The 13,637-nt window shown below is 39.2% G+C and overlaps 1 protein-coding gene across 3 annotated transcripts in view; it reads right to left on the bottom strand.

The window, feature by feature from the left end:
* Window positions 1-13,637, bottom strand: part of SPG11 (SPG11 vesicle trafficking associated, spatacsin) — an 87,289-nt gene that overhangs the window by 25,624 nt on the left and 48,028 nt on the right. For 2 of the 3 annotated variants that reach the window (XM_046007502.1, XM_046007504.1), the window contains 7 exons: window positions 12,892-13,057; window positions 11,050-11,255; window positions 10,685-10,793; window positions 9,350-9,509; window positions 8,703-8,975; window positions 7,891-8,094; window positions 6,913-7,020 (listed from right to left, as the gene is read on the bottom strand). In XM_046007502.1, coding sequence (XP_045863458.1) covers window positions 6,913-7,020; window positions 7,891-8,094; window positions 8,703-8,975; window positions 9,350-9,509; window positions 10,685-10,793; window positions 11,050-11,255; window positions 12,892-13,057 — 1,226 coding nt within the window. The remainder of the gene's footprint in view (window positions 1-6,912; window positions 7,021-7,890; window positions 8,095-8,702; window positions 8,976-9,349; window positions 9,510-10,684; window positions 10,794-11,049; window positions 11,256-12,891; window positions 13,058-13,637) is intronic. The other variant, XM_046007503.1, reaches the window with a different exon arrangement.

Below are 13,637 nucleotides of genomic sequence, written 5' to 3' on the forward strand. Positions count from 1 at the left end.
CCTAATTACAGATTATCAAAATACGTTAAGCATAAGCTGATGGAACTGAGAGAAACAGACAGTTTTATAATAATAGTTGAAGACTCCAACATCTCACTCACAAAAATGGATAGCATAATGAGACGGAGATAAGAAAACAGAGGACTTAACACAATAAACTGAATAGATCTAACAGATATATAAAGGATGTTCTACCCAAGAACAATAGAAAACACATTCTTCTTAAGTGCACATGAGATACTTTCTAGGACAGACCACAGGTTAAGCTACAGGTTTCAACAGATTTTTAAAGACAGAGATCATACAAAGTATCTTATCTGACCACAAGGGGATAAAATTAGAAGTCATTATCAAAAGGAAAACTGAAAATTCACAAAATTATGGAAATTAAACAACACATTTTTATAGAGAGAGAAGTCTCAAATTACTAAAATCAGAAATGAACATGGGGCATTACCTATTCCACAGAAATAAAAGGGATTATAACAGAGTACTATGAACAACTGCATGCCCAAAAGTGGATAACTTAGATGAAATGGGCAAATTCCTACAAATGCAAAACCTATCAAGACTAAATCACAAATCAATAGATAATGTAAGGAGATTGACTAAGAAATCAAAAATCTCGGGCACCTGGGTGGCTCAGTGGGTTAAGCCGCTGCCTTCGACTCAGGTCATGATCTCAGGGTCCTGGGATCGAGTCCCGCATCAGGCTCTCTGCTCAGCGGGGAGCCTGCTTCCCTCTCTCTCTCTCTCTCTGCCTGCCTCTCTGTCTACTTGTGATCTGTCAAATAAATAAATAAAATCTTTAAAAAAAAAAAGAAATCAAAAATCTCCCCACAAAGAAAACCCCTGGACAGGATGGCTTCACTGGTGAATTCTAAAAACATTTAAAGAACTACAACCAACCTTTCTCAAACTTACCCAAATTACTGAAGAGGAGGAACACTTCCCAACGCATTTTATGACACCAGCATAATCTTGGTACTAAAGACAGATGAAGACACTGAAGAAAACTATCAACCAGTATCCCTTATGAACACTGATGTAAAAATCCCCAACAAAATACTGGCAAACTGGGGGCACCTGGGTGGCTCAGTTGTTAAGTGGCTGCCTTTGGCTCGGGTCATGATCCCAGGGTCCTGGGATGGAGCCCTGCATTGGGCTCCCTGCTCAGTGGGAAGCCTGCTTCTCCCTTTCCCACTCCCCCTGATTCTGTTCCCTCTCTCCCTGTGCCTCTCTCTGTCAAATGAATAAAATTAAAAAAAAAAAAATACTGGCAAACTGAATTCAGTGCTTTAGAAGGATTATTCACCATTACCTAATGGAATTTATTCCCTGGGATGCAAGGATGGTACAATATAGAAAAAAAAAATCAATGTATATAGTACATCAACAGAATGTAGGAAAGAAACCCACATGATCATTTCAATTGATGTAAAAAAAAAAGGTATTTGACAAAATTCAATACTATTTCAAGGTTTAAAAAAAAAAACAACAAAAACCTTAACAAATTGGGAATAGAAAGAAACTACCCTACATAATAAAAGCCATATGTGAAAAACCCACAGTAAACATTTTACTCAATGGTAAAAGACTGAAACCATTCTTCTAAGATCAGGAAGAAGGCCAGGATGACTGCTTTCAACACTTCTATTCCACACAGTACTCAAAGTTCTAGCCAGAAGCCTATAGGCAAGGAAAAAAAAAAAAAAAAGGAGCACCCAATTTGGAAAAGAAATAAAACGACTTCTGCATGATATGATCTTATATGTAGAAAACCCTAATGATTACTTACACACACTTGGAATAAATGAATTCAGCAAAATAGCAGGACACAGAGTCAATGCACAAAAATCACTTGCATATCTATACACAAACAATGAATAATCCATACAGGAAACAATGCCATTTCCAAAAGCATCAAAAATAATAAATTACTTAGGAATTAACCTATGAAGTAAAAGACTTGTACAGTGAAAACTACTATAAATGCATGTGATGTTCATGGGTTGGAAGCGTTAAATGTTAAAACATCAATACTATCCAAAGTGATCTTTGAATTTGATGCAATTCCTATCAAAATCCCAATGATGTGTCTTTACAGAAATAGAAAAAGCCATCCTAAAACCATTTGTGATCTTGAGAGACCTTCAATAGCCAAAACAATCTTGAAAAAGAACTCTTCCTCCTGATTTCAGAACTTACTACAAGGCTGTAGTAATCAAAACAGTGTGCTATGGACATAGAGACAGACATATTGCCAAGAGAACAGAACTGAAAGCCCAAAAATATACCTTCACATATGTGGTCTAACGATTTTTGACAAGGGTGCCAAGATCATTCAATGAAGAAAGGACAGTATTTTCAACAAATGGTGCTGGGAAAACTGAATATCCACATGCAAAAAGTGAAGTTGGACCCTTACTGAACATCATATATAAAAATTAACTCAAAATGGACTAAGAACCTAAATATGAGACCTAAAACAATAAAAAATCTTAGAAAATATAGGACAAAAGCTTCACAATACTAGATTTGGCAATAACTTCTTGGACAGGACACCAAAAGGCACAAGTAACAAGAGAAAAATAGGCAAATTGACTTCATGAACACTTAAAATTGCGCATCTAAAGACATTATCAACAGTAAAAAGGCAACCCAAAGAGTGGGAGAAATTATGGGCAAATCATATATGATTAATATTTCAATGGGTATTTTCAATAATATACAAAATTCCTAAAAACAAAATTTAAAATGGGCACAAGACTTAAATAGACATTTCTCCAAAGATGATATACAAATGGCCAATAAGCATGAGAAGATGCTCAACATCATTAATCATTAGGAAAATGCAAATCAGAACTATAATGAAATACTACCTCACACCCATTAGGATGACTACTATTAAAAAAAAAAACAACCAGAAAACAATGTTGCGCCTGGCCAGCTGAGTCAGTAGAGCATGCAACTCTTGATCTTAGGTCTCCACACTGGGTGTACAGCTTACTTCAAAACAAAACAAAACAGAAAACAAGTGCTGAAGAGGATGTGGAGACCAGAACCTTGTGGCAGCGTAAAATGGTGCGGCTGCTACAGAACACAGTATGACACTTCCTCAACATATTAAAGATAGAGTTACCCTATCATCCAACAATTCCACTTCTGAGAGGACACCCAAAAGAACTGAAAGCAGGCTCTTGAAGAGATTATTTGTATACCATGTTCATAGTAGCATAGTTAAAATGTGGAATTGACCCAAATATTCACGGATAGAGGAATGGATAAGCAAAATGTGGCATATACAAAAAATGGAATTTTTTTTCATTTGAAAAGTTATTTTTATTGTGGAAAAGATCATATATGCAAAAGCATGCATAAAATATATCTACACTGTTGAAAGAAAAAATAAAAACAATTTTGATGCTGAATATACAAGGTGAAGAAATGGAACTTTACCAGTGCCTTAGATTACCCCTCCTGGACGACATTGCATCCCTATAATCTCCCTCCCAGGAGAAAATGTTATCCTGATTTTTTTTTTCCTTTTTAATTTTTACTTAAATTCAATTAGTCAACATATAATGTATTATTGGTTTCAGAGGTAGAGGTCAGTGACTCATCAGGTCTTATATAATACCCAGTGCTCATCATGCGCCTTCCATAATGCCCATCACCCAGTTACACTGTCCCCTGCACACGTCCCCTCCAGCAACCCTCAGGTTGTTTCTTATAGTTCAGAAACTCTTTAGGTTTGTTCCCTCTCTGGTTTCATGTTGTTTCATTTTTTCCTCTCTTCCCCTATGGTCCTTTGTTTTATTTCTTAAATTCCACATTTGGATGAGATCATATGATAATTGTCTCTGATTAACTTACTTCACTTAGCATAATACTCTCTAGTTTCATCCACATCACTGCAAATGGAAATATTTTTTATGGCTGAGTAGTATTCTATTATATACACACACACATGCACATACCACATCTTCTTTATCCATTCATCTATTGATGGATCTATGGAAAGAGTCCAGTTTGACTATTGCAGACATTACTGCTATAAACATTGGGGTGCAGGTGCCCCGCTGGATCACCACATTTGTTTTTGGGGTAAATACCCAGTAGTGTAATTGCTGGGTTGTAGGGTAGCTCTATTTTCAATCTTTTGAGGAACCTCCATATTGTTTTCTAGAGTGGCTGTACCAGCTTGCATTCCCACCAACAGTGTAGGAGGGTTCCCCTTTCTCCATATCCTCGCCAACATCTGTCACTTCCTGACTTGTTAATTTTAGCCATTCTGACTAGTGTGCAGTGTGACTGATTTGTATTTTCCTGATGCCAAGTGATGTGAATCATTTTTTCACCTGTCTGTTGGCCATTTGGACATCTTTGGAGAAATGTCTCTTCATGTCTTCTGCCCATTTCTTGACTGGATTATTTGTTCTTTGGGTGTTGAGTTCAGTTAAGTTCTTTATAGATTTTGGATACTAGCCTTTTATCATTTGCAAATATCTTCTCCCATTCTGTTGGTTGTCTTTTGGTTTTGTCAACTATTTCCTATGCTATGCACAAGCTTTTCATCTTGATGAAGTCCCGATAGTTCATTTTTGCCTTTGTTTTCCTTGCCTTTGTAGATGTGTCTAGCAAGAAATTGCTGTGGCCGAAGTCAGAGAGGTTGCTATGTTCTTCTCTAGAATTTTGATGGATTCCTGTCTCACATTTAGGTCTTTCATCCATTTTGAGTCTATTTTTGTGTATGGTACAAGGAAATGGTCCAGTTTCATTCTTTTCCATGGGCTGTCCAATTTTCCCAACACCATTTGTTGAAGAGACTGGCTTTTTCTCATTGGATATACTTTCCTGCTTTGTCGAAGATTAGTTGACCATGTAGTTGAGGGTCCGTTTTTGGGTCCTCTATTCTGCTCCATTGATCCATGTGTCTGGTTTAGTACCAGTACCATACTGTCTTGATGATTACTACAGCTTTGTAATAGAGCTTAAGTCCAGTGATCCCACCAGCTTTGGTTTTCTTTTTCAACATTCCTCTGGCTATTCAGGGTCTTTTCTGGTTCTATACAAATTTTAGGATTATTTGTCCTAGTTCTGTTAAAAATGTTGATGGTATTGAAAGATTGCCTGAATGTGTAGATTGCTCTAGGCGGCATAGACATTTTAACAATATTTGTTCTTCCCATCCGTGAGCATGGAACATTTTTCCATTTCTTTGTGTCTTACTCAGTTTCTTTCATGAGCGTTCTACAGTGTTCAGAGTACAGATCCTTTGTCTCTTTGGTTACGTTTATTCGTAGAAATCTTACAGGTTTGGGTGCAATTGTAAATGGGATCGACTCCTTAATTTCTCTTTCTTCTGTCTCACTGTTAGTGTATAGAAATGCAACTGATTTCTGTGCTGAATTCCTATCTGAGTTCCAGGAATTTTGGAGTGGAGTTTTTGGGTTTTCCACATAAAGTATCATATCATCTGTGAAGAGGGAGAGTTTCACTTCTTTGCTGATATGAATATCTTTCATTTCTTTTTGCTGTCTGTTGCTAAGGCTAGAATTTTTAGTACTATGTTGAAGAACAGTGGTGATAGTGGACATCTCTGCCGTGTTTGTGACCTTAGGAAAAAGCTGTTTTTCGCCAACATACAATGGCATTTTATTTAGCATTTGAAAAGAAGGAAATTCTACGTGGAGCCTTGAGAACATCATGCTAAGTGAAATAAACCAATCACAAAAAGACAAATATTGTACAATTCCACTTATATAAGGTACTTAAAGTAGCCAAATTATAAAAACAACAAGTAGAATTGTGGTTGCCAGGAGCTTGGAATAAAGGAGAATGGAGAGTTATTGTTTAATGGGTATAGAGTTTTTACACATGACAACATGAGTAGGGTGAGGGGGATGGATGGTGGTGATGATCGCATAACAATGGGAATGTATTTAACACTACTGACTGTATGCTTAACGGTTAAGATGGTAAATGGTATGTGTATTTTGCTCCAAAAAGTAAGTCAAAACAAAAGAAAGAAAAGATATCTGGTAGAGCCCCAGCCATGGAAAGTGACAGACTAAGGAAATTAACGTTCTTCTTTGTCGTGATTTTGAAACCTCAGGCATACTTGAATAAATGACTCAATATTTTCAAATAAAAAGTAACCTTTAAACCTTCATTACGGTTACTGATTGAGAGCAAAAGCCTAAACTGGGGTTCTACTGTGATATGTTTGTTGGTTAGAACAAGCATATAGTTTTGTCTCATTTATCATAGAGCTCTTACAGGGGAGAGAAAGCAAAAGTGCTAAAAGCCGAAGCAGAACTAAGGCATATTTCTTTTGCTTCCTTACAACTTCCCCTTTTCTTCCACAGGGTTACTTACTTCCACATGATAAATAAGGCCTAAAACAAGCATTGAATAGATCTGAAATTGTCTGAAATTGACCACACAGTTCATTATCATTTTGGAATGGGACCATAAAGATGGTTGATGAAAAAGGCCATTATTGTCAGTCACCATGAATAAAGAAGTATTAAACACCCTTCACACTCAATACTGAGTTATCTTAGAGTGGCAAAATGTGGCCCATGAGGAACAAGCACATTCCTCTTGAGCATCCACTGCAGGTCCTGGTAATCTCTTTCCCACTGAGCTTGGCTGCAGCTCAGCACACTGATCAGAATCAGCACTTCGCATGACACTTCTCTGTCATGTCTGGCAACTGAGGTGCTCTAGGCAAAGCCACTGTAACTCCTGTCCTCCCTCCCCACCTCTGGAATAGTACAAATGCGTTAGTTTCAATTATGCCACATCCCAGCTGCTTGCCTGCTGTCACAGCCTGCTACTAGCAGGTAACAGATCACTCTAACCAATTTCAGATCAGTGACAAAGAGCAGTAGGGTTCCAACTTACAGTTTCAAAGCTCTTTTGGAACTCCAGAAGTTTAGCTTCGGCTTCCTTATAATTCTTGAAAAACATACATAGTTCATACATCTCCATCATCAACAGTAGTGGGGAAGCCTTTGAGGAAGAGTTTGAATGAAATTATAAAATCATGAAGTTGATCAATAGTGTTTTCTCAATGAATAATGTCAATGTAAGAGAAGATTAAAGTAAAAACACAAGTATTACTAATAACAGTTTCATCGAACTAAGTCGTATGTTAAAAAGAAAGGAGGTTAAATTTATATTACTTTTACCTTTAGAAAAAGATATTTAGGCCAGGCACACCTACACAACAGTCCATTTTCTGTTCTATACGTGGTCCACAGCACATGAGCTGGAGACATTCCACTAGATGGTACTAGGATACCTCTACATATACTCCCGGAAAATGGGCTCCACTGAGCTGCCAACCTACTGCTGCCTGTGGCATTTCTATCACTTTGGTGGAAGCTTTTCTGTCAGAAGACAGGAGTTTTGGAGTGAGAAAGTATGCATCTGAACTAGAAACACAGTTCTTTACTCTAAAATGAGGATACTACCACTTCATAACATCCTCAAATAACATACATAAAGTTCTTTGATAAAGAAATGGTAGTTCTGTTATCACTATTTGTTGTTGGATTTAAAAAAAAAAAAAAATCAAGGGATGCCTGGGTGGCTCAGTTGGTTAAGCCACTGCTTTTGGCTCAGGTCATGATCCCAGGGTCCTGGGATTGAGTCCCACATCGGGCTCCTTGTTCGGCAGGGAGCCTGCTTCTCTGTCTCTGCCTGCCATTCTGCCTGCTTGTGTGTGTTCTCTCTCTCTCTCCCTCCGACAAATAAATAAATAAATAAAATCTAAAAAAAAAAAAAAATCAAGAGATTAAAAACAATTGAAAAAGCCAATGGGGATATTCTGAAGCAACCCTTTTAAACACAGGAACGAAATGAAGTGACTATCACTACCTTAAAGAAAAGTTGGAAACCTCTGATGAGAGTTTTGCTCTTCTGCCTTGCTAGTAATGTTCTCCAGATGACTGAGAGGTCCTGAAGGTCCCATATGTGCTCTTCCATTGAGCCCTGAATGTGTTCTGTTGCTTCAGCAGCAACAGTGTCCTCCACAGATGTGACGATCCAAACACAGAGACAAGGGATAGTACTGGCATCCTGCTGCAGGATAAAAACTTTTCAAAAAAAAAAAACAACAATTGCATCTGGATCACCTGACTGAGGGAGCTGGGGGGCTCCCAGCAATGCTACAATCATGGATGGATGTTTCCTGTTCTGAACAAGTCACCTCAATACATTGGTTAACCCACCTTGAAAAGCTTCCAAACATGGAATGAACTCTAATGAACAACCAAGGGACTACTATAAACTGTTCTGCAGAGTATAATCTATTCAAAGATCGAGAGACCGAATGGGTATATACAGACTTGTGGAAGTACTAAGTATAAGAAAACAAGACTGCCTTCCACAGCAACGGTCAAGGGACTGTCTAGAATATCCCACTTCTCTGCTCAGAAGGCAGGGTCCTTTCTCTAGGACTTCCAACCAGGAACCAAGGCTCGGACCACTTCGGTTACTGAGTATTAAGGTAGAAGGAAGTGTAATGGATGGCCTGGAGCCTACGCTGGAAAAGTGCAAAAGTGACAGTGACCTTGAAAACACACACTGGAGCCTCCCTATCATCATCACCCCACTTCCCCTCTGATGATCAGCCTTTCCACTTTTTCTATTACTCTCTCGGTTCTTAATTTCGGCTCCTCATACCCTACCTGGAGACAGGATGCCAGGACACTAAGGATAGGGGCCCGTTGTTTCACTGCTTCAGTGAGGAGCCAGCACCAGGAGTCTGGTTCCTCTGAGCACTGGAGCAGAACTTCAAATAAATCAGTCATCTCTTCTTTGTTTCTCTGGAGTTCCTGGGGGACCCTGTTGCAGACTGGATCACTGTCCATTTTGGAGTTAGACACTGAGGTCAAGTTCTCGAAAGCCAGTCTTAAATGGTCTTGAAGGACAGGACTGAAATACTGAAGGAGAGATTTCACCTAGAAAACACATTAGATATTTAAAAAGACCAATTTCATCTGGAGCCGAAAAATGTTAAATTAAAGCAGAGACAAAATTGTCCTTTCTCACTCTGAACTGTGTGCGTGGGAAGTGACTGTATCATTTTACAAAGTTATTTGCTGCTTTGGGGTGAATTTCCGTATTTAATCTGGAGTTGCAAAAACTCCTCCCTCAGCTCTTTAGTATGAATGACTAATCCTCTGTCTGATGCCAACCCACTGAACTCTTAGTAAAAACAGTAATATCACATAAAACAAAAGCCCAGATATACACAAAGGAAAGAACACTTTGTGTCCTCTGAGAAGCCTTCCAATTTTCTCTTCTTGAATAGTGGCAACACACGGTGGCTTACCTCCTCTGGGTGATAGTTATGGAGCTGGCTGTGGATAATGAACTGTAACCAGTCGTTTGCTTCGGCACATTCTCTGAGGTAGGATGTGCTCAGTTTCACATTGTGAAGCCTGCAGAACTGTACTGCTAATGCCCACTGGCTGCTAGATTCACTAGATAACCTGTAATTGGAAGTTGGGGCAGTAGAAGGAAAAAAAGATTGTTAAAATACAGCTTTCATTGAAATGGAAAATAAGTAAAAATTAAACAAATTTAACTGCAGTATATTCTCTAAAAAGCCTTTCAACAATACCATGTGTTTGTTAGGCTGCTCTGGAAAATAAAGAAAAAAAGAGGGCTCTTGCATCCATAATGCATAGAAGCTTTCTTAGCATACTGACAGAATGCATTCCTTTAAGTATCTATCCACAGAGAGATTATATTAGCTATATACCATCTTTAGGAGAATTGAGTAAATAGTCACTCAAGAAATTCCGAAGGTTTAATTGTTTTGCATGATTCACTTTAGAGTATCAGAGCCCTGACAGGTGCTTGGACTTCCTCAGGAAGGGGGCAAGTCCTTGTTTCTGTTCATAGCCAGAGACTGTTGAGAACACAGTCACCAAGAGCCAGTACAAGAAAATGGTGCATTCCCAAGGTCTGGGGTGACTAGGTCACCGCAGGTGGCACAGCACAGATGAAAGATGTCATCGATGTGTAAGTAGAGGGGTTTTTCTGGACAGATGGTCTCCTCAGCTTTCATTATCAACTAACATATGTAAGTAAGAGAAAATTAAAGACCTCACTTAGAATCAAATTTGTGAGATCCATCCCCCATCTTCTTCTCTCTCTCTTTTTTCTTTTTTATAGAGAGCGAGCAAGGGAGGGGTAGAGAGAGAGAATCTTAAGCAGGCTCCATTCCCAGCACAGAGCCCAATTCAGGGTTCAATCTCACAACTCTGAGATCATGATCCAGGCCAAAAGCAAGAGTTGAAGGCTTAACCGACAGAGCCACACAGGTGCCCCCATCCCACGTCTTCTAAATGATTTCAACATGTAACACTTAAAAGACTTCTCTGACCAGCTGGGCAGTGAAGGAGACAGAGCTCTTCTCCATCTCTTGGAAACTCTTTCTAAAAAGTTGAATAATTATCTGCACCCTCCTTTTACTGATGGCAAGAAGCATTTAAAACTCAACTGTCTGTTTATCAAGTGTCTGCTATATGCTGGCTGAGTAAGAAGCCCTGAAGGGATTGGTAAAAACACCTGAGTTGTTGAAAGAAAGATAGACTACGCAAATACAGTTTGGAAGAATAAAGCTTGTTGGAAAAGAGAATGAGGCTGCAATTCAACAAACCTCTTTATTTCCTGCTGCTGGATGCTGTTCCATATACCTTCTTCTAAGAGAATAAGCAATTCCTCTATGGTGGCCTTTTCACCCAGAGCCAGTTTAGACAGTTTTTCAGCTGTAAGAAAGACAAACAATAAAAAATAGTCAAGAGAAAGGGTCAGGAACTCTTCTGTTTCAAGAGTGTGGCCCAGGGCCATTTAGACCTGATTAAAGAGTCTAAGAAAGTGAGATAAAGTGCAAACATTCTGCAGAGAAAGGAGGAAACAGGAAGGTAATTATTTCCTCCCCAACCACTCACAATCTGATGCTTTAGACCTATTCATCCCTTGTCTTCTAAACGAAACAAACCCCAGATGGAAAAGGCACTGTACCTAGAGACTCTCTGATATAGCTGGACCGAGCATCTTCGTTTCTACACTTGCAGCTCAGAATTATATTGGCCACTTTCATATCAACTCTGAGCTTGAGACTGTCGAGGCCAAGCAGTTCTAAGAAACAAACACAGGCAGCTCCTACTGAAGGTACGTAGAAGGAGGAAAGCCCTAAAACATAGGCTTCATTACCTACTTGCTGGATCCTGAAAAAGACAGGAATTAAAATAACATCAGAGAACTGCTTCTCACCAGGAAAAGCAGATGGAATTACACAGTGATACATGGAGTGTCAGATACCTGTGATTTTTAGCTTCCTCCCCGCTCCCGTTTTGGGCTCTGCACACATCCATTTAGGTTCCTGGTATTTTTTTTTCGTTTGTTTGTTTTTTAAGATTTTATTCATTTATTTGACTGAGAGAGAGATCACAAGTAGGCAAGGAGGCAGGCAGAGAGAGAGTGGGGGAAGCAGACTCCCTGCTGCACAGAGAGCGTGATGTGGGGCTTGATCCCAGGACCCTGAGATCATGACCTGAACTGAAGGCAGAGGCTTAACCTACTGAGCCACTCAGGTGCCCCGGTTCCTGGTAGTTTTTAGTTGTCTCCATAGCCCCCCATTGTCTTATATTTAGCCTCATAAAACACCCGCTCATAAGCCAAATTATTCTTGCTTCCAACTTCATCCAGGGAACAGGAACAGAATTACAGAAAGACTGCCAACTTGTGATCCTATCAATTATGAGTATATATGCAAACCACCAAGAAAATTAATGCTAATTAAAGTTTGACATCACATATGTAGTTTTATATGCATAGACATATTTCAAGGAAAGATGCATAAGAAATTAACCATGTTTATTTACTATGCAGAATGAAGACAGGAGACTCAGGGACTTTTTATCTTTCATTTTTTCACCCTTCTGAATTACTTGAATATTTTATCACTAAAGTGCACTACTTTGTTAACTACGAAACAAGCCAGTAAATAAAGTAAATCTATATTTAGCTGACTATATCTAATACTCCTCCCAATTCTGTGCTTTATAAAAGTGAATTATAGAGGCGCCTGGGTGGCTCAGTGGGTTAAAGCCTCTGCCTTCGGCTCAGGTCTCAGGGTCCTGGGATCGAACCCCGCTGCCTCCCCCTCTCTCTGTGCCTACCTCTCTGCCTACTTGTGATTTCTATCTGTCAAATAAATAAAATCTTTAAAAAAAAATCCATCATTAAAAAAATAAAAAATAAAAGTGAATTATAAAAAATAAAGATCTTAAATACAGAATTCACATCTTGTTATACAATTCCCTCTTAAGAGTAATTGCTAATATTTGGCAAGTTCCTGGGTTGTTTTTTTTTTAAACAGAATTATAAAAGATACAAATAGTATCTTTAAATTTTTTTTTTTAATATTTTATTTATTCGACAGAGAGAAATCACAACTAGGCAGAGAGGCAGGCAGAGAGAGAGGAGGAAGCAGGCTCTCCACGGAGCAGAGAGCCTGACGTGGGGCTCGATCCCAGGACCCTGGGATCATGACCTGAGCCGAAAGCAGAGGCTTTAACCCACTGAGCCACCCAGGTGCCCCAGTATCTTTAAATATTACCTTTTTAAAAAAAGTTTATTATTTATATGAGAGAGAGACAGACAGAGATAGTGAGAGAAAGGATGAGCAGGGAGGAGAGGGAGAAGCAGGCTTCCTGACCAGCAAGGAGCTTGACATGGGGCTTGATTCCAGGACTCTGGGATCATGACTTGAGCTGAAGGCAGACACTTAACTGACTGAGCCACCCAGGCGCCCCAGATATGTCTTTTATTTAGAGTAAAAATTATGTTTTAAATACTCACAGCTGCTTGGGAGTCTTGCTCTTGGTTAATTCCTGGACCAGAAAAGTACCAAATGCAAATGATGGTCGCCCATGTTGTAAATAATATGCAAAATTCAGACGTTCCACTATAGCATATTTATTAACCAGGTCAGGGCTAGAGAAATGTGGGAGATGACTCACTGCATCTAGGGGGAAAGTGAAGCAATATTAGTCCTCTGCACCTCACCATGATTAATTTCAAATCTGTACATGGAAAACTTAACTCTGCAATGGTGAAAGAAAACCAGTTGCAGGACACCTGAGCAGCTCAGCTGGTTAAGTGTCTGATTCTTGATTTTGGCTCAGGTCATGATCTCCCAGTCATGGGATCAACCCCGTGCTGGACTCCATGCTCAGCTCTGGCTGAGATTCATTCTCTTCCTCGCCCTCTGCCCCTCCCCCAGCTTGCACATGCATTCTCTAATAAATAAATAAACAAATCTTAAGAAAAAAAATGGTTGCTATAGTCATTTTGTACCACTGTACATTACTCTGAACCACCAAAATATAATAGTTCACTTTAATGTGTAGAAGTAGCCCATTTGATTTTTAAAATTTATTTATTTTAGAGAGAGAGAAAGCATAATGTGTGGGGGGAAGGGCAGAGGGAGAGGGAAAGAGAGAATCTCAAGCAGAATCCTCACTGAGTGGGAAGCCCAATGCAGGGCTCAAACCCACAACCCTGAGATAATGACCTGAGCTGAAATCAAGAGTCAGATGCTTAAC

The sequence above is a fragment of the Meles meles genome, chromosome 6 (assembly GCF_922984935.1).
Source record: "Meles meles chromosome 6, mMelMel3.1 paternal haplotype, whole genome shotgun sequence".
Classification (NCBI taxonomy): domain Eukaryota; kingdom Metazoa; phylum Chordata; class Mammalia; order Carnivora; family Mustelidae; genus Meles; species Meles meles.